The sequence below is a fragment of the Melanerpes formicivorus genome, unplaced genomic scaffold (assembly GCF_026170545.1).
Source record: "Melanerpes formicivorus ecotype bairdi unplaced genomic scaffold, bMelFor1.0.p_v2 SCAF_16, whole genome shotgun sequence".
Taxonomy (NCBI): domain Eukaryota; kingdom Metazoa; phylum Chordata; class Aves; order Piciformes; family Picidae; genus Melanerpes; species Melanerpes formicivorus.
The window spans coordinates 2,007,516-2,033,486 of NW_027142368.1; the positions used below are offsets into that span (position 1 = coordinate 2,007,516).

At 48.8% G+C, this 25,971-nt stretch overlaps 1 protein-coding gene across 13 annotated transcripts in view; it reads left to right on the forward strand.

Moving 5' to 3' along the window:
• The window catches only part of BRSK2 (BR serine/threonine kinase 2), a 419,371-nt gene that overhangs the window by 373,981 nt on the left and 19,419 nt on the right, over window positions 1-25,971 (forward strand). For 8 of the 13 annotated variants that reach the window (XM_068147794.1, XM_068147787.1, XM_068147789.1 and 5 more), the window contains 6 exons: window positions 3,652-3,712; window positions 8,343-8,955; window positions 10,050-10,098; window positions 18,043-18,166; window positions 20,349-20,529; window positions 21,317-21,406. In XM_068147794.1, the coding sequence (XP_068003895.1) occupies window positions 3,652-3,712; window positions 8,343-8,955; window positions 10,050-10,098; window positions 18,043-18,166; window positions 20,349-20,529; window positions 21,317-21,406 (1,118 nt within the window). The remainder of the gene's footprint in view (window positions 1-3,651; window positions 3,713-8,342; window positions 8,956-10,049; window positions 10,099-18,042; window positions 18,167-20,348; window positions 20,530-21,316; window positions 21,407-25,971) is intronic. The other 5 variants (XM_068147795.1, XM_068147796.1, XM_068147797.1 and 2 more) reach the window with 1 other exon arrangement.

The following is a 25,971-nucleotide window of genomic DNA, read 5'->3' on the forward strand; positions in this document are numbered from 1 at the left end:
TGGGGTTCAGTCCTTGGCCTCTCTCTTTCACAGCTCAGGCATCTCCAGATGATTGTGGGATGGAAGGAACAATGGTCCAATGGGCAATGGTTCCCAGTGCCCACCTTATGTTCAGAGTCCCCTCTAACATCTTCTCCCTCCTAAACCTTAGGTCTAGCTCCCTTATGGGTTTTAATTCCTCTTTCCAGGCTTGGAAAAGCAACTGTGTCACTTTGGAAGGGGCTGAAGAGTCTCTTCTTGGGTCTCTAAAGGTGGCAGTTGTGTTTGAGGGGACGCTCTTTGTCTGAGCCACGCATTCACTTCTCTGCTGGTACTTTCAACAACTTTTTGATGGCTTCCACTGAGTTAGCGCCCAGGTATACAGGATGCAAAGCAGAGCAAAATGAGTCACACACACAATGTTTGTAGTCTCCTAGATTGCTGCAGTTAGTATAAAGTTATTGGAATAATCACAGATTTAATACTTCCAATGACCTTTATAATGTCTGGAGAGACTTCTAGGGGGTTACTCACTAATAGATAATTTTCCCACTAAATAACCTTAGTTCATAGCCATAGAGATAAGATGAGGACATGTTTTTCTCCTCTTTTCACACGTAAGATCACCCAGGGTGTGCCATAGTGACGTGCTGCCTGTAGGGCCTCATGCTTCCATTTTTTTTTTGGTGAGAGGGGTAAAAATGGAAATTCCCTGTCCTTTCATCACAGCATTTCAGCCCAACACAACCTTTTCACCCCTTCCTTTGGGCTCTGCCCCAGTTCTGTCCACCTGACTCTGAGATACAGGAGCAGTGAATGTGGCTTGGTCTTTTGCAAACTGAATTCTAGCCTTTGCCAGTGCAGATGATCCTGAGGGGGCGGGGGGGGGACAAATCAGCCATTGCTGCTTGTTAGTAGGCCTACACTGGAGTATGGAACCTGCCACTGGGCTGGGTTTTTACAGCCAGCTTGGGAACTACATTACATCTGTAAATGTAAATTTGGGGAGGTTTATTAGACCAGGAAGATCTCCCCAGTCTGGGTGTCATACCCCATACCAGCACTCTGGTGAAGGGGAGAAGTGTTGAAAATGTCTATCTCTGCTTTCACCCCAACACTTGAAATTACCCCAGGATTCTTTAAGCTCTTTCCACTGCTCCTATATGCAATTTCCAGTGTGGACAAACTAAAACTCGCTGTAGGGCTGACTTCTCTCCTTACCTATTGTGCATGTCAAGCAGCAGCAGAAATCCAGCTTGTTTGGTAGCAATCATGTGGATACTGAATGCATTTCCCATAGGATTTCACACTAACTCTCTCTCCTGTCCCCTACCTCAGGCTCCTAGGCTGGATGAAAACTCAGTACACAACACCTTTTGCTCAAATACTGCTTCCCATAAGGAAGTGGGAGTTGGGAGGTGGGGAGGGGGGGCTGATGGGTTTTGCCCTCCGTGCTTGTGCTGGTTTCTTTGTGAAATATAAGAGGCACTGGGGTTGGGAGGGGAGAATTCAGGACTGGGAACCCCCAATTGCAAAAGGCAATAGGGAAGTTTTAATCCAGTACCCTGGAATCCAGGTGAGTGGCAGAGAGGACGTTCCCACCGTGATTAAGAGTCGGTGAGAACATCTCCTGCTGGGAGTTTAACTCCCAAGTAGGTGTTTAACCGCATCTCTGGGCACCTAAATGCCTTCCACATTTGTCCAAGATGATCTGTAGGCTCCTCTTGTCATTTATGGTTTGGAAGAAGCTTTTCCTGATGACTCATAGAAGGAAGATTTTTAGCTGCCTGGACTTCCCATATGCACGACACATCTGTGTTGCACTCAGCTACTTCAGTTCTAGGAGAGGCACATAAAATAGCCTTTCAAAAGTGGAGCAGATGCTTCTCCCTTTCAGATTTCTTGGCATGAACCTTTATGATCTTGATGGTACAAAATCAGGTTTAATTTAGTGCAGAAGAATGCCAAGACTGAGCTTCTACTTTTTGACTGCTGCACTGCGATGGGCAGACCCCAGCAGGGACAAGGAAGAACCTAAATGAGGACTTTCAGTACGCAAGGGGTGTCCCAGATTTTCCTGGTGCAAATTTAGGTTTAATACAGAAAAAAAAGCATGCTGAGACTGGGCATCTGGGTTTCACCTACTTACTGTGACTGAGCTACAAAGGAAAGCCTTAGGGAGCAGTTTCCACAGAGGATGCAAACAGAGAGATGAGGACATGCCATGGTGTTCAGTTGTAGCTCAGTCGCTCCTCTTTTGCAGTTCACATCTCTTTTAATAACTCTCCTACTCAAATTGATGTAGCAATGGATGTCTGGGAGACCAGTTTAGAAGCTGGGATGGTTTGGTTTTATTCTTCTACAACAGGAGAAGAGAGTAAAACAAGACAGTTTGTGGTCTAAACTTGATTCCTATTCTCTCATGTGAAAGCTGAGATGAACTGTGCCCTGTGTCAACTGTAAATACATGTGTGTGTGTGCACCCAGACACATCCACACACACCTGCACCCTGCTTTCCAAGCATCTGCAGGATTTCACCTTCTCCTGTTGGTTATTTGAAGGCAATCATTGCTTTCATGACTCCTAGACAGGTAAAGCATTGGTAGGTTTGCTGCATTGTTATGTTGCATGGTGGTGGTTGAACAACGAGGGTCTTAGCTAAGCCCTCTCCCATGAAATGTTGTCTTCAGGATGACTTTCTTTGCACTCAAAAAGGACAGATGGCAGCTCCCTCTGGGGCTTATTCATTCACAGTCACATGGAGGTTTGGGTTGTTTTTTTCCTTCTGACAACTTCTGCAGCTGAAATGTTTGTGGGTTTGGCCTGTCTGCCCTTTCAGCACATTTCACATGGCACATTTGTTTGTTTTGCTGTCCTACCGCTGACATTTTTCATAGGTGGCCTTTGCTGAAGAGCATAAGAGGGTTGCAGGGCAGGTGACCTTGTCAGCATGTAGAAGGACAATTTATCCTTCCTTGGCTGGCCTCATTTGAGGGAACCTGGGCTGTTACCTTGATACTAGTGAAGTCACCACCACCAGAACTCATTATCTGCAGCGAAGACCTGGCTTGTTTAATGCCACAGTAGGAAGGCTTACTGGAGAGCAGAGATGTGAAATCCATCAGTGAGGAGCTGGAAAGGGTTAAGCCAATGTCACCTTTGATTTCCATGGGAAGTCATCACAGAGAGAACAATTGTGTGCCTGGGTCAGGGAGACTTGGGGGGGGTGTTTCTTAACATCTGGCAGAATCCCCCTGCCTTTATGTCTTGTGCACATGGTGCTGTTCCGTGATAGAGACCATCTCACTCTGTGTCTGCCAGAAGAGAATTCTCAGCACCAACTTTCTTGACACAATCCTCAGAAGAGTTCAGCAGTTCAGCTTGCACAGGTCAGATGTAGGAGCTTCCATGTGCTTGGTGACCACAAAGAGGGTAGCCACTCCCTGAATGAAAAGGGATCGTAGCATCCTCCCTGAGCAACAGCAGCTCTTTGGTGTGAGGGTGGGACAGCTGAAAAGCATGACAGTAGTGAAAGGAAAGAGTCCTGTGCTTTTCCAGTGACAGCCTCCCTCCTCCTCCTCACTTCATGCCTGTGCCTGTGGTGGCTGGTGTTCCAGGCTAGTACCTGTCCAAGTTTTCTGAGGGCTCTTTTCCTTATTGTGTCCATTCAGGTCTCGGTCAATCAGCGGAGCATCGTCCGGGCTCTCCACCAGTCCTCTCAGCAGTCCAAGGGTAAGTGGTGTTGCTTCAAGATCTGTTGGTCCAGTTCACTCACACATGCTTGATGCTTTTCAACATCTGTTGCTGCAGAGCTGTGGCTCTTAGCTGGGATGTTTTGGTTTTCCTTGGCATCTGGGAAACTTTTGTGGGTGGTGAGGGAAATGTTCTTTACAAATGCAAGCAGAGAGAATTTCACCAACATGTTTCCTGCACTGTTAGCAGGGACCTCACTGTGCCCCTGCCCTTTTTCAGTCTCATAAGCACATGGAATGACATTGCCATGACTAAACACCGCCATACCCAGCTGTGGTCTGGTGGCAGCGTGGCTTCAGACAAAACATTAGGAGTCGTTTCACAGTGACCTTCAGTCACGTCACAGCAGAGCACCAAACCATGCTGGTTACACTCAGCTGCATTTTGTTTGCTTCATAATAGCCTCGATTATAAAGTCAGAGAAAATAAATTACACAAATCTGAGGGCTAGCAAAGTTAAAAGGAAAGTCAGAAGCTGACTGACTAAGAGGAGAAGACTCCAACCCCTATAAATAAGGTGCATTCACATGTCCTTACTCAATATACTGTCAACTACCTACCAATGATCAACTGCTTCTGCCACTCAGCCACGAAACATGTAGCTGGTTTGTTGTGTGGGTGTACAGAACACCCTTGATAGTACCTCTGTTGCAAAGTTATTGCAGTTTCCAATGACAGAAGCTCCCCTCTCCTTGGTAACTTCTTTAGGGCTAAGAGTGAGTCATTCCCAGGACCTGACAAGGTCAGATTAGTCACTTCAAGACCACAGACCTTACAGAGGACTAGCCCCCATCAGGAAGTCTGTAGGGCTGTGACAGCCCCTGTTAGCTCACTGTCTGGCTCAGGGTCTTGGGAGGATTTCTACATGCTTCTGATGACTTCATGAGAAGACACCACCCCCCACTGGACATGGATGTACTCCATGTGTTAGGGTTTGGGTGCACCTATGGATCTAAGCTATATGAAGATAAAACATCAGTTTTCCAAGAATTTAAGACTATAATTGCCCAGTAACATGATGAGTAATTCTTATACAGAAAGACACACTGTTGGGTGTTAGTGTAGAGGTTCCTGAAGCCTCCAGCTTCTTGCCTGATTAAACTTCTTGCCTGCAGCCTGTTCTGGGTTCCCATCAGTTGTTTCCCCGCTTTGCAACTGGCATAACCATGCTTATGGTCTCCTCTGCGTCTTCAACGTGCCAGGAACCAGTGAAGATCCATTTCCTTCATGTGAAGTGGAACTCCTGGATGGCAGTGGAACACAGCAGAGGGCTGAGGACTTTTATGCCACTGCAAAATGTACTGAGAAAAGAGTGTGGAAAGAGTTTGCTGCACAGAAATAAGCACCCAGGGGAAACCTAAATCTTGATCTCATTAACTGATCTCGTGGGATCCATTTCTGACACCTCAGTAGGACTACATCAAAGACTAAAGATGACAAGATCTGTTCCAGAGTTGCTGTATCTTACTGTTGTTACTTAATGGGCAATTGATTAAACAGTCTTCAAAGGATTTTTGCACCAGCAGATCATAATGCTATTAAGGCAGGTCAAATCTGAGGCTTAAAAGGAAATGTTGGAATAAAACTCATTTGTAGTTGAAGCATCCTTACCTTCTAATAGCACCTTAGATTATTGGCAGAGAACCCACATTTAAAAGCACATGTTGGAGTAAAACTGATTTATAGTTGAAGTATCCTTACCTTCTAATAGCACCTTAGATTATTGGCTGGGAACCCACCTTTAAAAGCAAATGTTGGAGTAAAACTCATTTTTAGTTGAAGCATCCTTACCTTCTAATAGCACCTTAGATTGTTGGCTGGGAACCCACATTTAAAAGCACATGTTGGAGTAAAACTGATTTATAGTTGAAGCATCCTTACCTTCTAATAGCACCTTAGATTGTTGACAGAGAACCCACATTTAAAAGCAAATGTTGGAGTAAAACTCATTCTTAGTTGAAGCATCCTTACCTTCTAATAGCACCTTAGATTGTTGGCAGAGAACCCAGATTTAAAAGCACATGTTGGAGTAAAACCGATTTATAGTTGAAGCATCCTTACCTTCTAATAGCACCTTAGATTGTTGACAGAGAACCCACATTTAAAAGCAGATGTTGGAGTAAAACTCATTTATAGTTGAAGCATCCTTACCTTCTAATAGCACCTTAGCTTGTTGACAGAGAACCCACATTTAAAAGCAAATACACATTTCACCCTAAGCACTGCTGAGGTGCAGTGCTGTGAGGAACTGAATTTGACACAGTGCTTCAATCTCACAAGATCTTGCTTGTGGTGTTCCCCTTGGTATCACACCAAGACCAAGGCCTAATCTTGGTCTTCATTTCATTCTTTAAAACGTAGTAACTAATGGTGCCCCTTCGGAGTCTGAATGGCTTAAAGTGGGAGCTGAAGTTGACTTTATTTCTTTCAAGTTTGTTTCTCAAATCATCATACAGACAAGACATAAAAGTCACAAGGAGACTTCTGGAGTCAGCAGTTGTTGACTTTTCCCCATTGGTGTTCTTTGGTTACTTTGGTGTCCAGATGGTTAATAGCTGCTGGTAGGGACTTCCACAAATTCACCACTTCCCTCAGCTTTTCCCCTTCCTTTCTCAGTCCAGAGCAGAATTTACCATCAGGGCAGACTTGAGATTAATTTTACCATCCTCATAAGGATACAGATGTTTTGATCTTCTTTTCATTTGGGTGGCCAAACCCTAAGTTCTTCAAAGCAGCTGCAAGACCTGGATGCAAACCACTGCAGGCATGAAGTCTTAAATGCATTTCAGCCTCGTTTTCCCAACAGGGTGCTACCCCATCCAACCCACTCCTGCTTCCCTAGGCCTGAGATTGGAGGCATGGTTACATGGGCATGGGGTGCCTGGACAGTTTTGATTACAGCTTTTAGGTGTTGAGAGTGGCACGTGATAATAAACCAATTAATCCATATGATAATGATAGTAATTTATAATAGGTGATAATTGATAGAAACCAGAATCCAAGCACAGACCAAAACTGAAGCTCTCAAGTGATGATTTCTGGTGCTACCCTTCTGCTAGTACTTGTAGTCTAAGGTGTTAACCTCAGTGTCTTGTAAGGACATTTCTTCTGGTTTAAATGTGACTTTTTTTAGCTTGCTAATGCCCCTTCCAAAGGCTTCTATCTTCCTAAGTCTGTGTATTGCTGTTGGCTCTCAACATACAAATGGTTTCTCAAACGGCCTCTAAGATGTAAACGTTCTTGTTTGGGCAAAAAAGAAACCCCAAACAATTCATAATCCCCTTTTGGTAACTCAGTGATGGATTATGAACTTTGCTTGCCTTTTTCTTTCTAAACTGTGTCTCACAAATGGCTCACCCCCAATCCCCCACCTCCCCACCCCCTCCAGAGCATTGGGACTCAGTGGCAAATGGTGCTGTGACTTTATGACAGAAATCCCAATTATCCAGCTGCCCTTCGATGCCATGAGAGATGCTTCAGGAGAAGCATAAAGTCTGATGGGAAGTCCCCATCTCTTCCCAGCCTAAACAAATATGTCAGGCCTCCCTGAACCTTTTGCCATAGCTGTTTGCAACTCACCCACCCACCCGGTGGTGGTGGTGGTGTTGCTCCGTGGAGGTGGTTTGCGCTCCGAAGCCTCCAAGTGAATGCTCTCAGTGGTTTCACCTCCAGGCCAGGAGAGGAGAGCCGTGTGCCCACCTAGCATCAGTCTCCCTTTGCCCCTCTTTCCACGGGGGGCTGCTCCCAGGGCGTGCATTAGCCAGGGCCAGGGGTGAAGAGGAAGGAAAGAGGTTCTGAGCGGTGTGTGCATCGCCGTCTGTTTCACACACCCACCTCTCCGGGGGGTCTCATCTCCCCGCCGGGTCCGCAGAGGGGCACTCGGAGCGGAGAGAGGCGGTCCCATTCTTGGCACATCTCAATTCGTCTGTGGCTTGAGTGGCTCTTCTTCCCCTCCCTCACCTCCCCACGGCATCGTGCTTCTCTCACGGCAGGGCAATCGGAACAATCCCAGAGAGATGCCACTTCTCTCTCCCTCGTTTCTTTTTCTTCCTTGGTGACTTTCTTTGCTCCGGTTGGTTGGTTGGTCGTTCTTTGGTGCTTTTGGTACCTTTTGGTTTTGGTTTGTGGTTTGGTTTTGCTTTTCACTTTTTTTGTTTCTTTTTTTTGCCTTTGCTTTCCTTTTCTTTCTGTTGTTTTCCTTCGCTGAACACGTGGTTGGTTAAGATGATGAAGCCTGTTATGACACTGTTGTTCTTGCTGCTGCCGCCGCTGCTGTTGTTACTATGCTGTGTTCCCAGCTAACTGCATGTCTTTTGTTTTTGTTTTGTTTGTTTGTTTGTTTTTTCATTTGTTTGTTCGTGGTTTGTTTGTTGTTTTTGTTTTTTTGTTTTTCATTTCTTTGCAAAATCCCTTTCCCCCCCTCCCTCCCCCCCTTCCACTTTTCCCCCCCACCCCTCCCCTTCACCTCCATCTCTCTCGTGTCTCCTCGTGACATGGTGCATCTTTGTGACTCGGACGGATTTGGTTCTGGCTTTCCTTTCTCTGCTCGCCCGCTCTGTGCGTGCCTCACTGTGGTTGCTGTGCATGGACACTCCGCTCTGTCTCGTAGCCTATCAGAAAGTTCTTCATCCCCCCTCAGACCTCCGACCTCCCTTTCTCTCCCCGACCCCAAGTCTCCTTGGACCCTGATGCTTGTAGGAACGCCTCCAGGCCTGGACATGTGCTCCAACCAAAGCCAGCACTTCAGCCCAACCCAAAGACGCAGACTTTGCCATCCAAGAGCAAATTGGCCGAAAAACCACTCCAGTCTACTAAATCCAACCCACTGCCCGCCAGCCATGCCAGCGCCCCCTCCTCCCAGAACAGCCCTGTGCAGCACGGCCAGGGCCGCTCGCCGGCCGCCGGCTTCAACCCGCAGCTGGCCGTTCCTAAAGTGCAGACCAACCCTATGTCTCCTGTTAGATTGCTCCCTTCTAGTACTGACCCGAGCACCAAATCTATCCCCATCATACAGGTCACCCCTCACCCCTCTCCAAGGGGAAGCCCCCTCCCTACCCCCAAGGGGACACCTGTCCATACGCCAAAGGAGAGCCCAGCAGGCACACCCAACCCAACACCACCATCCAGCCCCAGCATTGGAGGAATGCCCTGGAGGACACGGCTCAACTCAATCAAGAATAGTTTCCTGGGGTCTCCTCGCTTCCATCGCCGGAAATTGCAAGGTGAGTACTCACCCAGACCTCGGGGATGGTTCTGGTCTGGGCAGGTGTTGGGTAGCAAGTCGATAGCTCTCTCTGGCTCTGTACCTTTCCTGTACTGAAGGCTGAGAATTGGTATTGAAAATGAGAGTGAGAGCTTCAGCCAGCCCTAACCCGAGGCCCACGGGAGCAGGCTCTCTCTCAGTGCTGCACCAGCTCCAGCAGCATCTCCTGAGCCCTCCTCACACCCTGGCCCTGCAGTTTAATTGTCTCTGTTGTGGCTCTTAGAACACAAGAGATCTTCAGCTTCTCCACTCCTTTTGCTAATGGACTCAGGGCTCTGCCATTTCCACTCTGGCTGTGCTCTGATGCCTCTCCACAGCCACAGGCTGAGCCTTCTTCTGAAAGAGCTGGCCGGTGGCAACAGCCTGAAGTTGTCCTTCTGATGCACAGCCTGTTTGATCTTGGTTAATTCTTAATTTACCTACTTTGGTAATTAGTGTGAGAGTCTCCTTTATACAATCACTGGCTTCACGTCTGCTGGCCTCTTTCAGTTTTTGGTGTCTCTAGAGTGTTGAGATGTGCAAAATTTTCTTCTTCAAGCTCCAGGTGGCTTTTTGTATTCAGGGAAAGGGCACCCAAAGTCACCTGCTTTATCCTGAGATGTCAGCAGCCACCAGGGGTTTTACAGGGATCCCATGGGAAAGAAGGAGTACAGCCATGGAAGCGTTAGATTTCAAACTGTGATGTTCAGGGACCATCTGAGATGGTCAGAGAACTGTAGAGAATTGCAGCAGTGACTGAGCTGCATCCTTCTGGGCTCTGAAGCAATTGTGAAGCAGTCAGACAGGCATGGTGGTAGGGTCTGAACCAGGAAGCAGTGAAGCCACTGCAAGATCACATCCTGATTTAAGGAAGGGTAGGTTGAGCCCTGACATGCAGCCCTTGATTAGGTACAGTGATCTGGAGACATGTCCAACGATCAAGTGTCATGTCAGGACTGGCTGCAGAGGCAGCACTGGAATCATTTCAGTGGGATATGAGCAGAAAATGGAAGGTGTGCTGGCTGACTCATCTATTTCTCTTCTTCTTCTCTTTGGCTGTGCGTGCATGGGCAGTACCTACTCCAGAGGAGATGTCTAATTTAACCCCGGAATCATCCCCAGAGTAAGTAATTTGCCAGGACACTACCTTTCTTCCACCACATACCAGTGTCATTTCCTTGCCTGAATGTTGCTGCTGTGGATTAGTATCTGACTGTAATCTGTTGTCCAGGGAGTGGGACTGAGGTGTGAAATGGTTCTGATAAGGACCTTGGGTAAAATCAATACCTTGGTAATGGCAAATGGGGTCAACAGGTGATGAAGCAGTCTCCCCAGGAACCACCTCATTTCCTCATGGCTTGCTGAATTTAGAATCACAGAATGGTCTGGGTTGGAAGGGATCTCCAAAGGTCATCCAGTCCAACCCTTCTGCTGTCAGCAGGGACATCCTCCACTAGATCAGGTTGCCCAGAGCTTTGTTGAGCCTGATCTCAAATACTTCCAGGGATGGGACCTCAACCACCTCCCTGGGGAATCTGTTCCAGTGGTCCAGCACTCTCATGATGCAGAACTTGTTCCTGACAGCCAATCTAAATCTACTCTTCTCTACTTTGAAACCATTCCCCCTCTTCCTATCACCACAGGCCTTTGGAAACAGTCTCTCTGCAGCCTTCTTATACCCCCCTTCAGCTACTGGAAGGCTGCTGTAAGGTCTCCCCAGAGCCTTCTATTCCCCAGGCTGAACAACCCCATCTCCCTGTCATTTACTGGGTTTGTAACATGTTGGTCTTTTCTCCCTCATAACAAGTGATAGGATGAGAGGAAATGTCTCAAGTTGCACCAGGGGAGGTTTAGGTTGGACATTAGAAGAAACTTCTTCATTGAAAGGGTTCTCAAACACAGGAATGGGCTCCCCAGGGAAGTGGTTGAATACTGATCCCTGGAGATGTTGAAAACAGGCAGAGATGTGATGCTGAGGGGCATGGTTCAACACCAGACTTGGCAGAGTTACATAACAGTTGGGCTCCATGACCTTAAAGCTGTTTTCCATCCCAAACTCTTCTATGTTCCTTCTGTCTTCTTTCACTTCGTTGTCAAGTAGGTCACTGTTGGGGAGTAGGGGTGATGTTCAGTGGGTTAGGCTAGCACTAACTATGCACTGCAAAGTCTCCCTCTCACCCAGGAGAGTTTGCATCCTCAGGGTAGCACACTGGAGCCTCTGCTAAGAGAATTCAGAGGGATCCCTGCCTGCGGTAGTGAGCGCGGTGTCACTTCGAGGCAGCAGCGCTGGGACATGCAGGAGCTGTTTCATATTCATCAGGCTCCTTCCTGAAAGGCAGGGCACATTCCCCCATCTCACTGCAAAGCCTCCCTCTCACCCAGTATCACAGTATCACAGTATAACTAAGGTTGGAAGAGACCTCGAGGATCATCGAGTCCAACTTATCAACACAGACCTCATGACTAGACCATGGCACCAAGTGCCACGTCCAATCTCCTCTTGAACGCCTTCAGGGACGGGGATCCCACCACCTCCCTGGGACTCAACCACCTCCCTGGGCAGCACATTCCAATGGCTAACATCTCTCTCTGGGAAGAACTTTCTCCTCACCTCGAGTCTAAACCTCCCCTGCTGCAGCTTGAGACTGTGTCCCCTTGTTCTGGTGCTGGGTGCCTGGGAGAAGAGACCAGCCCCTTCCCGGTTACAACCACCTTTCAGGTAGTTGTGGAGGGCAATGAGGTCTCCCCTGAGCCTTCTCTTCTCCAGGCTAAACAACCCCAGCTCCCTCAGCCTCTCCTCATAGGGCTGTGCTCAAGGCCTCTCCCCAGCCTTGTTGCCCTTCTCTGGACACCTTCAAGTGTTTCGATGTCCTTCTTAAACTGAGGAGCCCAGAACTGGACACAGGACTCAAGGTGTGGCCTAACCAATGCAGAGTACAGGGGCACAATGACTTCCCTGCTCCTGCTGGCCACACTATTCCTGATGCAGGCCAGGATGCCATTGGCCCTCTTGGCCACCTGGGCACACTGCTGGCTCATATTCAGGCATATATTCAGGCTCATATTCAGTAGAGTTTGCATCCTCAGGGTAGCACACTGGAGCTTCTGCTAAGAGAATTCAGAGGGACCCCTGGCTGCGGTAGTGAGCACGGTGTCACTTCGAGGCAGCAGCGCTGGGACATGCAGGAGCTGTTTCATATTCAGCAAGCTCCTTCCTGGAAGGCAGGGCACATTCCCCCATCTCACTGCACAGATCTGCATCACTGCACGGAAGGTTTGGAAGCCCCTGCCAGAGAGAGCTGCTCCAAGCACTTCCTCACGCAGGCAGCAGATGCCAAATGATTCCTTTTTATTTTCACAGCTTGTGTTTGTGCACCCAGTGCCCATAGACCTCCCCTGCCAACCGAGGCAGTTTGGCCTTTTGTCAGGAGACTCCCATGAAATATTCATGAGCTGGAGGTGGAAATTTGGGGCCCAAAATTTTGTCATTTGGAACAGTGGTGTTGCCTTAAAAGCTTTCCTCAGAGCTGGCATTCATGTGGGGCAAGATGGGCGCTCTCTGTCTCTGCAGACTGGAGAGCTGTAGACTTCAGGTGAGGGAGAAGTAGGAGTAGTAAATCCTGGAAATAAAAATGGAGTAAATTGTGTTTTCAACACTGTGGAGCATTTACTGATAGAGGGGCATGAGAGAATTTCCTTAAATGACCACATCCTCTTCAAAGAATATATGACACACTCATCCCAAATGGTTTTTAAGGCCATTAAAGCAGAAGACCTTCAGAATTAATTTTCCCCTGTTCTGTTCACTTCCCTCCTCTAATTCTCTTCTCTTCTCTTCTCTTCTCTTCTCTTCTCTTCTCTTCTCTTCTCTTCTCTTCTCTTCTCTTCTCTTCTCTTCTCTTCTCCTTTCTCTTCTCTTCTTCTCCTTTCTCTTTTCTCTTCTCCTCTTCTCTTCTCCTCTTCTCTTCTCTTCTCTTCTCTTCTCTTCTCTTCTCTTCTCTTCTCTTCTCTTCTCTTCTCTTCTCTTCTCTTCTCTTCTCTTCTCTTTCTCTTCTCTTCTCTTCTCTTCTCTTCTCTTCTCTTCTCTTCTCTTCTCTTCTCTTCTCTTCTCTTCTCTTCTCTTCTCTTCTCTTCTCTTCTCTTCTCTTCTCCTCTCTTCTCCCTTCCCTTTTCCCTTCCCTTTTCCCTTCCCTTTTCCCTTCCCTTTTCCCTTCCCTTTTCCTTTCCCTTTTCCCTTCCCTTCCCTTCCCTTCCCTTCCCTTCCCTTCCCTTCCCTTCCCTTCCCTTCCCTTCCCTTCCCTTCCCTTCCCTTCCCTTCCCTTCCCTTCCCTTCCCTTCCCTTCCCTTCCCTCCTCATGCCTGTATGCTGGTGGAAGTATATCTATTAATTTATCACCTTCTCTGCTTCCCAGTCTCCCTTTCAAAGCTGGGATGGTGATGTAGTGCCTGTCATTGGAGGCAGTTTGGATGCAAGTCAAAGCCTAGGACCCTTTTTTATCTTTTCCTGTATAATTGCCAAATTAATGAGTTCAGTTGGGCTGCACCCTGCAGTAAACATAATAAAAGTCATAAAAAGTAATGACCTGGGTTATATGTTACCCATAGATGCCTTGCTGCTCAGTACCCACTCCCACAAGTCTGATTTTCTCCAGTGTTTCCTTCCTTTCTGTAAGGAATAAGATCTTCCCAAGAGCTGCAGTGACCTGGTGGGTCGAGCAATAAATACCTGTCCCTGCTCTGCCTCAGCCATTCGTTTAACAAAGCTGGTGATTAGGTGTGACACTGTGACATGCCTGGGTAGTGCTCTGCTCTTTGCTATGGAAAAAAATCCAACCCAGTGTGTTAGAGATGACATTTAAAGAGACAGAGCTCCAGCTGCTTGACTCCTGCAAAGCTCCATTTGCTGCAGCATGTCCAGATGAGCACAGGGCTGGAGCTGCTCTGCTATGAGGACAGACTGAGAGAGTTGGGGCTGGGACTGTTCAGCCTGGAGAAGAGGAGGCTCCAAGGAGACTTTATTGTGGCCTTCCAGTTTCTGAAGGGGGCTACAAGGAAGCCAGGGAGGGACTTTAGGGTGTCAGGGAGTGATAGGGCTGGGGGGAACGGAACAAAACTAGAAATGGGAAGATTCAGATTGGATGTTAGGAAGAAGTTGTCCCCCATGAGGGTGGTGAGACTCTGGCACAAATTGCCCAGGGAGGTGGTGGAAGCCTCATCCCTGGAGGTTTTTTAAGGCCAGGCTGGATGTGGCTGTGAGCAACCTACTGTGGTGTGAGGTGTCCCTGGCCATGGCAGGGGGGTTGGAACTGTTATGATCCTTGAGGTCCCTTCTAACCCTGACAATTCTATGATTCTATGAGTAGAAGTCCTGTTATTTATGCCTAGCCTCTGGAGCTTACAGATCCATGCACCCAGGGATGGATAGGGAAGACAGTGTGGCTCTGCAGAAGGCAGACAATCCCAAAGTAGGAAAAGGCAGAACATTACAGCAGTGAGACATTCAGTGGGCAGTAAGAAAGCTCCAGTCTCCATTTTCATGCTAATCTATTTCCTTTTCCAACCAACTGGACACCTGATGAGATCCCCTAGAGTCGTCTACATGCCCAGCCTCCCCAGCACATCTCCTGTCTCCTTCCTCCTTAGGTTTGCCCTCACCAGGGAAGATTATTACATTTAAGTACATTTTTTTCTTGCTTATTATAGGGTGATCTTGTGCAGTGCTAGAGAATCCCATGCAGGGTGCCCAGGATCATTGATCCATTCCCCTTTTACCCCAAGTCAGCAGCACTAAACAGCCTCTAAGAGGAGGGAAATTTGTATTGTGTCATTTTACTCTTCTTCAGTGGACCTACTCCTCCCTAGGTGCTTGAAAACAGCTCCTTCTGCCTGATTTTGAGGGTGAGAGGCAGTGCCTGTGTGTCTTGATTCTGATCATTCCAGACATGGGGCACTGGCATGTATTCCATCTCCTGTGACACCAGGAGAATCATGAAGTGAATCCCAGTGACTTGCAGGCTGGACCATAGCCCAGGCTACCAGTGAACCTTCCTGAGCTGGTATTACTGGTGATACCCATGCCAGAGAGATGAGCCCAGCTGGAGACTCCAGACTTAAGTTTCCAAGCTGAACAGGAGAAAACCTCCTGATGTTCTGGAGCCCTTTGAACCTGTGCTTGTGGATATCTACAAGTGAAGAGCCAACACAGGCATTAATGAAAGTGCAACATGAAAAGCCCTACTTTAACACAGCAGACCTGCAGTTCAACACGAGGACTTCTCCCAGACCCAGCTTCCCTGCATGGCATACCCTGGGCCCCAGGAGTCCACCCAGCCAAGGTGCCAGCCTTGGCCAACCAACTGCTTCAGATGGATAACCAGGTGCTAATTTACTAATGAGCACTGAGCCTCTGCATGCAGGGAGCTCTTGCCCCAGCTCTCCAGGGGCCGCTGGAGTTGTTGTGGTGTGCCTGAGACACATGAGCTAATTAGCATGTAATTTCCTTTCACACTCTGACCCCGGCTCCTTAACGACCCATTTAAAGGAGAGGCCCTTTCTCTTTACTGCTCCCTAGGCTCAGCTCTGGCTCACTGGCTTCCTTACAGCTGCCTGGGAATATTTTAAGGAGTGACACTTTCCCAGCTCACTTCGATGGAGGTGGGGAGCACTGGTTTGCCCAATTGCAAGGAAGTGTTTTGGTACTCTGAGTTTTGATTGCCTGCAGTAAGTAGAAGCCAAAGATTGTGGAGGGAAGGGATGCCATCCAGAGGGACCTTGACAGGCTGGAGAGCTGGGCCCATGACAACCTCATGAGGTTCAACAAGACCAAGTGCAAGGTCCTGCAGCTGGCTCAGGGCAATCCGATACAGGCTGGGCAGGGACTGGCTTGAGAGCAGCCCTGAAGAAAAGGACTTGGGGGTGCTGGTGGATGAAAAAAGCTCAACAGGAGCCAGCAGTGAGCACTTCCAGCCCAGAAAGTCAATCACATCCTGGGCTACATCAAGAGAAGCATAGCCAGCAGGTCAAGGGAGGTGATTTTCCCTCTCTGCTCCATTCTGCTGAGACCCCACCTGGAGTACTGTGTCTAGTTCTGGAGTCTCTGTTAGAGGAAGGATCTGGAGGTGCTGGGAGGTGTCCAGAGAAGGGCCACGAGGATGAGCAGAGGGCTGGAGCTGCTCTGCTATGAGGACACACTGAGGGAGTTGGGGCTGTTCAGTCTGGAGAAGAGAAGGCTCCAAGGAGACCTTCTTGTGGCCTTCCAGTATCTGAAGTGGGCTACAAGAAAGCTGGGGAGGAACTTTTGTGGGTGTCAGGGAGTGATGGGAATGAAACAAAACTAGAAATGGGTTGATTCAGATTGGTTGTTAGGAAGAATTTGTTCCCCAGGAGGGTGGGGAGACTCTGGCACGGGTTGCCCAGGGAGGTGGTGGAAGCCTCATCCCTGGAGGGTTTTGCAGCCAGGCTGGATGTGGCTGTGAGCAACCTGCTGTGGTGTGAGGTGTCCCTGCCCATGTTAGCAGGGTTGCAACTGGCTGATCCTTGAGGTCCCTTCCAACCCTGACAATTCTGTGATTTTATGATTCTTAGGACAATCATCCAGTTATAGGCTTTCTCCTGAGTGCATTAAATGGGCAGTGGGATGGCAGTGGTGTGATTCATGGAGCACTCTGGGAAGGGCTGCTGCTCAAATCAAGCTTTGTTCTTTATCCTGAAGGTCTAGACTTCAAATAAGTTTCCTGGTTGGCTCCCCTCAGTCATTGTCTCTGCCCTTCCCCATTCTGTCTGAGTCTGCTGCAGAAAGTGAATCTACTAATATCTCTCTCCAGCTGTTCATGGCTTTGATGGAAAGCTGCTGTGTAGTAATCCTTTTGACAGATGGCTTTCCTTGTCTGGAGATGTCTTCCTGAGTGGTGAATGTCTGCCAAAACAAGTCAGATCCTATTGCCTGCCACACCACAAACAGGACTTGCCCTGTTGGCATAAACCCCACAGTCCCTTGGTGCAGGTCTTTGGACTTCTGACATTTTGCTGCTAGGATATGCCTGGGTTTAGTGGGATTTTCCCTGGGTTTAGGTTGGTGTAGCCATTCTTTGGCTGCATCTCATGGCTGCCAGCATCTCTCCCCTCAAAAGCACCCATCAGAGATGCTGCTTTCACATCCTGGGCAGTCTGCCCCAGTAATACTCATAGCCCTGCCTTTTAACTTTAGCCTGTTTGAAAGGGATGTCAAAAGTGCATTGAGATGGTGAGAAGATAAACAAGATCAAACATTTGCTGATCAGATCAGTATGAGAAAAACAGAGCATCTTCATGTCATGATGAAAGGAACTGTGAAGCTGGACTGCTGGCAGTGTGCTGTTGGTATCTCATCTCTTTGTAGTGAAAATTCATTCCTCATTAGCTGGGGTTGCTTGGCCTGGAGAAGAGGAGGCTCAGGGCAGACCTTATTGCTCTCTACAACTCCCTGAAGGGAGGTTGTAGCCAGGAGGGGGTTGGTCTCTTCTCCCAGGCACCCAGCACCAGAACAAGAGGACACAATCTCAAGCTGTGCCAGGGGAGGTTTAGGCTGGATGTTAGGAAGAAGTTCATCAAAGAAAGAGTGATTGCCCATGGGAATGTGCTGCCCAGGGAGGTGGTGGAGTCACCATCATTGGAGGTGTTTAGGAAGAGTCTGGATGGGATGCTTGGTGCTATGTTTTAGTTGATTAGATGGTGTTGGGTGATAGGTTGGATGATGATCTCAAAGGTCTTTTCCAACCTGGTCTATTCCATTCCATTCCATTCCATTCCATTCCATTCCATTCCATTCCATTCCATTCCATTCCATTCATGGTTGGTGAGATGTGTTGCCAGGCTAGCACGGTGTGGTCATGATTTTAACAGTTGTCACTAAGTGAAATGTTGTTCTGATGTTCTCTCACCCTGTTTGCCACTCACTATTGGTATTGATACCACATCTGGAGACTTACCAAAACTTCCTTAGGTGTTTTTAAGGGTTTTTTTTGTAGCTGAGGCACGTAACAAAGAGTGCTCAGTACTCTAAACCATCTCTTTCTTTTCAACCCTTCAGGCTTGCCAAAAAATCCTGGTTTGGTAACTTCATCAACTTGGAGAAAGAAGAACAGATTTTTGTGGTCATCAAGGACAAACCACTAAGCTCCATTAAGGCTGATATCGTCCACGCTTTCCTCTCGGTAAGTCACCCCAGCTGCCTCTTGGAGGCATTGCTCACTGCTCAGCTCTAGGGCTTCTTGTGCCATGTGCCACTGGGCAGAGTCTCTGCTCCTGCACACCCATCCCCTATGGCCTGAATTTGTGTGGCCTATTGTTCACTGCTTAACTCAAGCCCTATAAGGAGAGGCTGAGGGAGCTGGGGGTGTTTAGCCTGGAGAAGAGGAGGCTCAGGGGAGACCTTCTTGCTGTCTACAACTACTTGAAGGGAGGTTGTGGCCAGGTGGGGATTGGTCTCTTCTCCCAGGCAACCAGCACCAGAACAAGAGGACACAGTCTCAAGCTGTGCCAGGGGAGGTTTAGGCTGGAGGTGAGGAGAAAGCTCTTCCCAGAAAAAGTAATTGGCCTTTGGAATGTGCTGCCCAGGGAGGTGGTGGAGTTACCACCCCTGGAGGTGTTTAGGAGGGGATTGGATGTGGCACTTGCAGCCATGGTTTAGTTGTCAGCAGGTGTGAGGTATTAGGTAATAGGTTGGGCTTGATCTCTGAGGTCTTTTCCAACCTGGCTGATTCTGTGATTCTGTGACTTCTTGTGCCATGTGCTAGTGGGCAGAATGTCTCTGCTCCTTCACACCCATCCTCTGTGGGTTGAATTGAGGTGGTTGAGGCCCCATCGCTGGAGGTGTTTAGGACCAGGCTGGATGAGGCTCTGGCCTGCCTGACCTACTGTGGGGTGTCCCTGCCCATGGCAGGGGGGTTGGAACTAGATGATCCTTATGGTCCCTTCCAACCCTGACTAATACTATGCTATGATACTATGAATTCATGTGGCCCATTGCTCACTGCTCAGCTCCAGGACTTCTTGTGCCGTGTGCCACTGGGCAGAGTACCTCTGCTCCTTCACACCCATCCTCCATGGGCTCAATTCACATGGCCTGTTGGATTTCTGTCTGTGGATAATTGTCTCTAAGGTGAGGAATGATCTCAGCCTTCTTGGCAGGGTGTGCAGGTTGCCAGTGCTTGGAGTGTGGCTGCAGCTGGAGCAGGCTGCTGGTGCGGCGGCGAGGCAGTGATTTGCTGCTTTGTCAAATTAACCTTAACAGCCACCGTCTGGGCATCAGATGGGGTCTCCTTCTGCTGGCTATGCTCTCCTCCAACTGAGCCAGACAGAAATCCTGGCTCACATCTGCACTGGTTACTTAGAGTTTTCTCTTCAATGCTGTATGACAGAAAGAAGAGTAATTCCCTCTGGAGAGCCAAGCATCAGTTGTTGCAGGTGTGATTTATTTACAAGCTAGGAAAGCAGAGGGGGTTGTCATTTCCACCACCACCCCCACCTTGTTCTCACTGTATAGGCTTGAGGAGCAATGCTTTGAAACTGGAGCAGGGGAGTTTTAGGCTGGGCATCAGGAGGAATTTTTTTACAATGAGAGTGGTGTAATACTGGAACTGGTTGAGACTTAGGCTGAACATGAGCCTGCAGTGTGCCCAGGTGGCCAAGAAGGCCAATGGCACCCTGGCCTGCATCAGGAACAGTGTGGCCAGCAGGAGCAGGGAGGTCATTGTGCCCTGTGCTCAACACTGGTTAGGCCACACCTTGAGTCCTGTGTCCAGTTCTGGGCTTCTCAGTTTAAGAAGGACATTGAGACACTTGAAGGTGTCCAGAGAAAGGCAACAAAGCTGGGGAGGAGCCTTGAGCACACTCCTGTGAGGAGAGGCTGAGGGAGCTGGGGTTGTTTAGCCTGGAGAAGAGGAGGCTCAGGGGAGACCTTATTGCTGTCTACACCTACCTGAAGGGAAGTTGTAGCCAGGTGGGGGTTGGTCTCTTCTCCCAGGCAACCAGCACCAGAACAAGAGGACACAGTCTCAAGCTGCACCAGGGGAGGTTTAGGCTGGATGTGAGGAAGAAGTTCTTCCCAGCAAGAGAGATGGGCCATTGGAATGTGCTGCCCAGGGAGGTGGTGGAGTCACCATCCCTGGAGTTGTTCAAAAAAGGGATTGGATGTGGCACTTGGAGCCATGGTCTAATTGTCCTGAGGTGTTAGGTATTGGGTAATAGGTTGGACTGGATGATCTCTGAGGTCTTTTCCAACCTTACTGATTCTATGATTCTGCTCTGGAAATGGGTTCTGTTCCAAATGGAGGTTTGCAGATTTGTTGCCTTTGTGCTCTGGTTCTACCCTCTCCTTTTACCACCCTGTTCCAGATCCCAAGCCTCAGTCACAGTGTCATCTCACAGACAAGTTTCCGTGCAGAGTACAAGTCCACAGGAGGTCCTGCTGTCTTCCAGAAGCCAGTCAAGTTCCAGGTGGACATAACCTACACAGAAGGGGGAGAGGCACAGAAGGAGAACGGGATCTATTCTGTCACTTTCACACTCTTATCAGGTAACCATGGCAATGCTGTGAAATGGGTGCAAGCTGGCTTTGTCCTTGCTGATACACAGGCCTACAAAGACAGCTCTTGAGCTCAGGGGAAAATTCAGACAGGGGCAAGGAGGGACAGAAATGCTGTAATGGAGATGCTGGGAGGGAAGGAGGTTTGCAAGGAGGTGAAGTGGCCACCACTGTGACTAGTGCTGAAGTGGTGGCTCTGTGCATCAGATGTGAAGTATCCCCCTGTGCTGTCACTGTGTTTCACCCCAAAGTCTTGCTATCTCAGGTGGGCACTGTGAGGCCACTGGTTTCTTCCTTCTGACAGGAACATGCAGTCACCATTTCCATCTGGGTGGCCACAGAGGTTAACCCCAAACTCTCTGTGTCTTTACCAAAGAAGCCCAGAAGCCATCCTTCTTCCTGTTAGGACAAAGGCAACAGGCACAAACTGGAACCCAGGAGGTTCCACCTGAACAGGAAGAAAAACTATGCTGTGAGGGTGCTGGAGCCGGCTGCCCAGAGAGGTTGCAGAGTCTCCTTCTCTGGAGAGCTTCCAAACCCTCCTGGCCATTGTGATCCTGGGCAAGCTGCTGTGTGTGCCTCTGCTTTAGCAGGGGAGCTGGACTGGGTGATCTCCAGAGGTCCCTTCCAACCCCCACCATGCTGAAGTCCAGTCAGTACACTCTTGGGGTCAAGACTGAAGGGAAGGTGCTTGTGAGCCTTCCCCTCCAGCCTGGGTGGTGTGAGGATTTTCCTCCTGCTCCTCTCACAGCCGTCTGTGCCTCTTCTCTCCTCACAGGTCCAAGCCGTCGTTTTAAGAGGGTAGTAGAAACCATTCAGGCACAGTTGTTAAGCACACACGACCAGCCTTCAGTGCAGCAGTTATCAGGTGAGTAGTTTCTACTGTCCAGCACCTTGCTGCAGCAGGGACAGGCAGGTGAAGTGCCTCTCAGTAACAGGAGGCTGAGGGAGGCCATCCCTCTGATTTCAGCGAGGAACAAACTCCATTCAGACAGAGCAGTAACTCCCTGCACCCACCCTGCTCCTCCCTCTCTCATTCCCACTCCAGTGCTCCCAGCGCATTCCCCACCTGAACTGCTTCTGCCCTGCGCCTGCCCAAAGAGCCATTTGCCCACTTCTCCATCAAAAGCTACATCATCAGCAGATCTGCCAGATTTTCTCAGCTCCAGAATCTCCCACAACAGGGACATGCTCTAGAAGACACCGAATTTTCGACCCCTTCAGGCATGCTTCAGAAAACTCTGACTTCAGAGGGTCTCAGGACAAAGTGGAGAGCTACTTTTAAACTTAGCCAGTAACATTAAGCAGCATTTCCAGATGATCAGGAGATGGCTAACAGTTTCCAATAGCATGACCAGATTCTTGGCCCAACACTGTGCTAGCACGAGTTATACACTAAGGTTTTGCAGAAGCTGTATTTTGTCTGTCTCTAAAGTCAGAGCTCCTCGTGGTGGTAAAGAAAGCCTTCCATGTGTGACCCTGTGCAATGGCATCCAGCTGAACCTGCAGGCAGCTTGAATGGATAAGGCAGCAGCTAGCCTCATCCCACCATTGCACGGGAGATGTTCACTCTGAACACTAGTGGTGGTAGCAAATGTTCACTCTGAACACTAGTGGTGGTAGCAAATGTTCACCCTGAGCACTAATGGTGGCAGTAGATGTTCACCCTGAGCACTAATGGTGGTAGCAAATGTTCACTCTGAACACTAGTGGTGGTAGCAAATGTTCACCCTGAACACTAATGGTGGTAGCAGATGTTCACCCTAAACACTAGTGGTGACACACACACACACAAAATATCAGTGGTAACTCTTCTGCCCTTTAAAAGGACAGAACAAAGAAGAATGTGGACTCTGGGAACTTCAGCTTAACTATTGGGAATGCTTGAAGGAAGGAAAGATGGGGAGGAGTGGAAAGAATGTACAGGTACAGGAAGAAACATGAGCAAGGCAGAGAGCAGAGGCTGCAGGGAGAAGAGCAAGAGGCAGGAGAAGTGGGAAAAATCTTCCCATTGTATGATGCTGAAAAGGTAGTAACCAATTATTATAGGTAAGAGCCAAAGTCTGTGCTTGGAACAAGCCAAGACAAAAGTAGGGGAATGAAGCTGGCCTTGTATCCTGCAGCTACATCGCAGGTGTCCTGGGCTCATTGCACGCATGGGTTACATCCCTCTGGCCCAACAGTGTGCCTTTAACAGCTGGAGGTAAAAGAGCTCCATCTAGAAGAGTGAGAAGTATGCTCAGTTCAGGAAATACTGTTTTCCACTTTGCTTTTGCCCTCCAGCACTGCCTGACCTTCTGCCTGTTGGATTGCAAGGGTGCCAAGCAAATGGGTTAGCCCCGTAGGAGACAGGAAAGGTCAGGACACTAGAACTATGGTTGGGTCAGGGTTTTGCTGTCTGGACATCAGAAATCAAATCCAACTCAGGGAAGCATCCAGAGATTTCTGCCAGCCCTTCCTCTTGGGAAATGCAGGGGCCATGTAGGGGTGAGGGGAATTAGCTGGAAAGGCATCCTTGGAGTCTAGTTCATAGCACCCCTGCTCTGTGAAGCATTCCTTGTTCTGTAGGGAAAGAAGTGTGGCCTAGGTTTCTGGTGAGGAAAAACCTGTGAGAAAAGTAGATAGCACAGTGTTCTCTCTTAACTTCTGCACCCTAGCATGTGCTAGCTGCTGAGGCTCTCTCTCACTTGGACCCTGTTGCAAGCTTGCATGTGAAGCAGGCTGTCTCCCTAAGGAAGTCCTGTTACAACAGGAGTAAAAACCACTCACCTGAGGCTCAGGGAGATGTTTAGGGCAAAATGTGCTGTGAGAAATGTTCACTCACAGTGTTGCTCTGCTTATTAAGTGGAGAAATCATATTACAGGCACAGAATCTCTTCCTGCTGCCTAAAGCCACGAGAGAGCATGTTGTTCTGGCAGGGAAAACCCAACCAGGGTGGAACTGATAACTCCTCATGGAGGAAAACCAAAACAAATGGTCTCTTAGAACTTTGACAGGAGATTTCCATCAGCTAGGGAGTTGTCCAGGCAAGACAACTCAAGAGGGACAGGATGCCACACTGTCCTGGATCACATCACCTGACCTGAGCAGGAACAGCCAAGTCTGTTCACAAAGACAGAAGTAACTCAACATGGAGAGTATAGGTTGAAGCAGGGTACAAGGAGAAAAGAAAAGGAAAGGGAGGGGGGGAATGGTTGTTCCCAAAACAGACAAGCCTGTGCCACAAAGCAGGGAGGTTCTGTGGTTCCCATCCCCAGCCAGGGAGAGAGTAAGGGATAAGGGGACAGCAGGAGCTGACATTCAGCAGCTTGCTTAGCTGGGTGGCTGTGGTTGGGAAGGTGTGTGCAAGACCTGCCTAGGAACTGCCATGGAACCACTCAGAATTTCTCACTAGAAACAAGGCAAAGTCTTCTCAGTTTCTCCTCTTCTCCCACATTCCCAGCCCTGAGCACCTCACAGGAATTGTGGTGGCTGGACTCGCATTCAGAGTGATGGTTTGAGGGTACTGTGTAGGCAGGCCACTGCTGCAGCAGAACAACGAGCTCACAGCTCCCTGGGGCTCTCTGGGGACGCTGCTGCCTCTGACCAGCAATACTGGCCCAGCACTGGAGCTTTCCCTAGCTCCCTGTGCACACACACACACACATACACATCCTCTCTGGGGTTGCCTCTCCCAAATGTCATTAACAGATGGGAGGGTGAAAGCCATCTGTGAAAGGTGGATGGAAAGGGAGGGCTGCACCAGGAGTCCAGCAAGCACAGTGTAAAGCAGACCAGCAAGTAGCACAGGGCACTAGGAGCCACTCTCTCTCCTGCCCCTCTTTGATCCTTTTGCAGCATGCCAGCCTGCTGAGCTGGCCTGCCTGGGTTTCAGAACTTTCCTCTTTCTCATTTCCTCCAGCTCACTCCAGTGTTTGTAGATGTTGTGTTGCCCATGCATCTCTGTGTGTGTGTGTATGTGAGCCCCATATCCACCTGATTTAGGCAGATGTGTTTCTGTCTCACAATCTCCTTCCTCCCTGGATGTCTCTTTATTCACTTCCATTTTTTGCTTCCTTGTTTCTTCTGGAGCAGAGGACAGCTTCCCTCCCTTAGCTGAGTAAGTGTGTAAGTAAAGGAAAGCTAACAGCATATTGCTAAGCTCCACTCTCTAGTTGGCCAAATTTAGTGCAACAGATCAACCTTACACAACCTTAGGGCATTAGATCCTCTGTGGTGTAACTGCTGAGACAACAGTAGGTCTACAGACCCATGGCTGGCATAGGTAGGGATTGACTGATGATTTGTTCTTCCCAATGAAAGAACTAGAGGCCATCACATGAAAATAGTGGAAGCCATGTAGCAATGAAAGCATATCTTCACATGATGTGAGGCCTGGGGAACTCCTCACTGAAGCAGGTTCCAAATGGGAGGAACTTGCAGGTGATCATCTTCCCCTGAGTGCCTGTTACTCACAGGGAGGTAGGGCAACTCCCTGGAAGAGAGATCTTCACGAGGATTGCGAAAGAGGAACCACAGCAAGGTCAGGAAAGCTCTGACCTGGGAGTGGTGAGAGAGTGAGGTAGTTTTAGGAGGATGTGTTCTGTACACTTGGGCTGCTGTTACACTTTGTGTGGCTGCTGATGGAGACAGAGCTCTGGATGGCTTTGAGCTCTGATCTGAAACAGGGTAGCTGTCCATGTGTTCTTGTTACTGGTATCACAAAACCCACGAAGCCCAGCAAGGGACAGTCCCCTTTGGATCAAGAGTGAGTATTGCTGTCTGTGAGAGCAGCTGGCCTGGACTCTCATCCATGTTTGGGTCTGTCCAGGAGCCTTATATTGAGAATCTCTGCTTAGGTAGTCCCTGGGCAGGACTGCCTTTTGGTGGGATAAAAGAATCTGTCTCCATGGAGGATGATAGCTCAGCTTTGTGCCTTTGTTTCAGCCCAATACTCCTTCCATTAAATCATAATCTGTTTTCCTCCAGTGCCTCTGCACAAAGGAGGCATAGAAACAGCTGGTGAATAGGGACATGCAAAAGCCATCTGTGATCATTCACAGGGTATCAGTTTTTATTTCCCTAATATTTCCTTGCCTCTTTGGGCTTTGGCTTTAAGTGGGGGGTGCTGAATATTCTTAATTTTCCCCATTTTCCCTGGTTCATGGCAGTCAGCAATACTGACATAACCTTTGTGTCTTCTCTGTGAGAGGTTTTCTCTTTCTTGATTTTAATTAATAGCTTCACATTCAGATTTTAACCCCTGGCATCTCAAAGTTGCAGAGTGGTACTGCTGGAAGTGCCTTTCAGTAACACAGGCAAAACCACATCCAGCTTCAGAACAGGGCAGTGCAAGTTCTTGCTGGGGCTGGGAATCTTCTCTGTCCACCCCCAAACTCTCTTTGTCACTCTGGCCTGCACCTCCAAAAGCCAAACACTTTCTTGTTACTCCA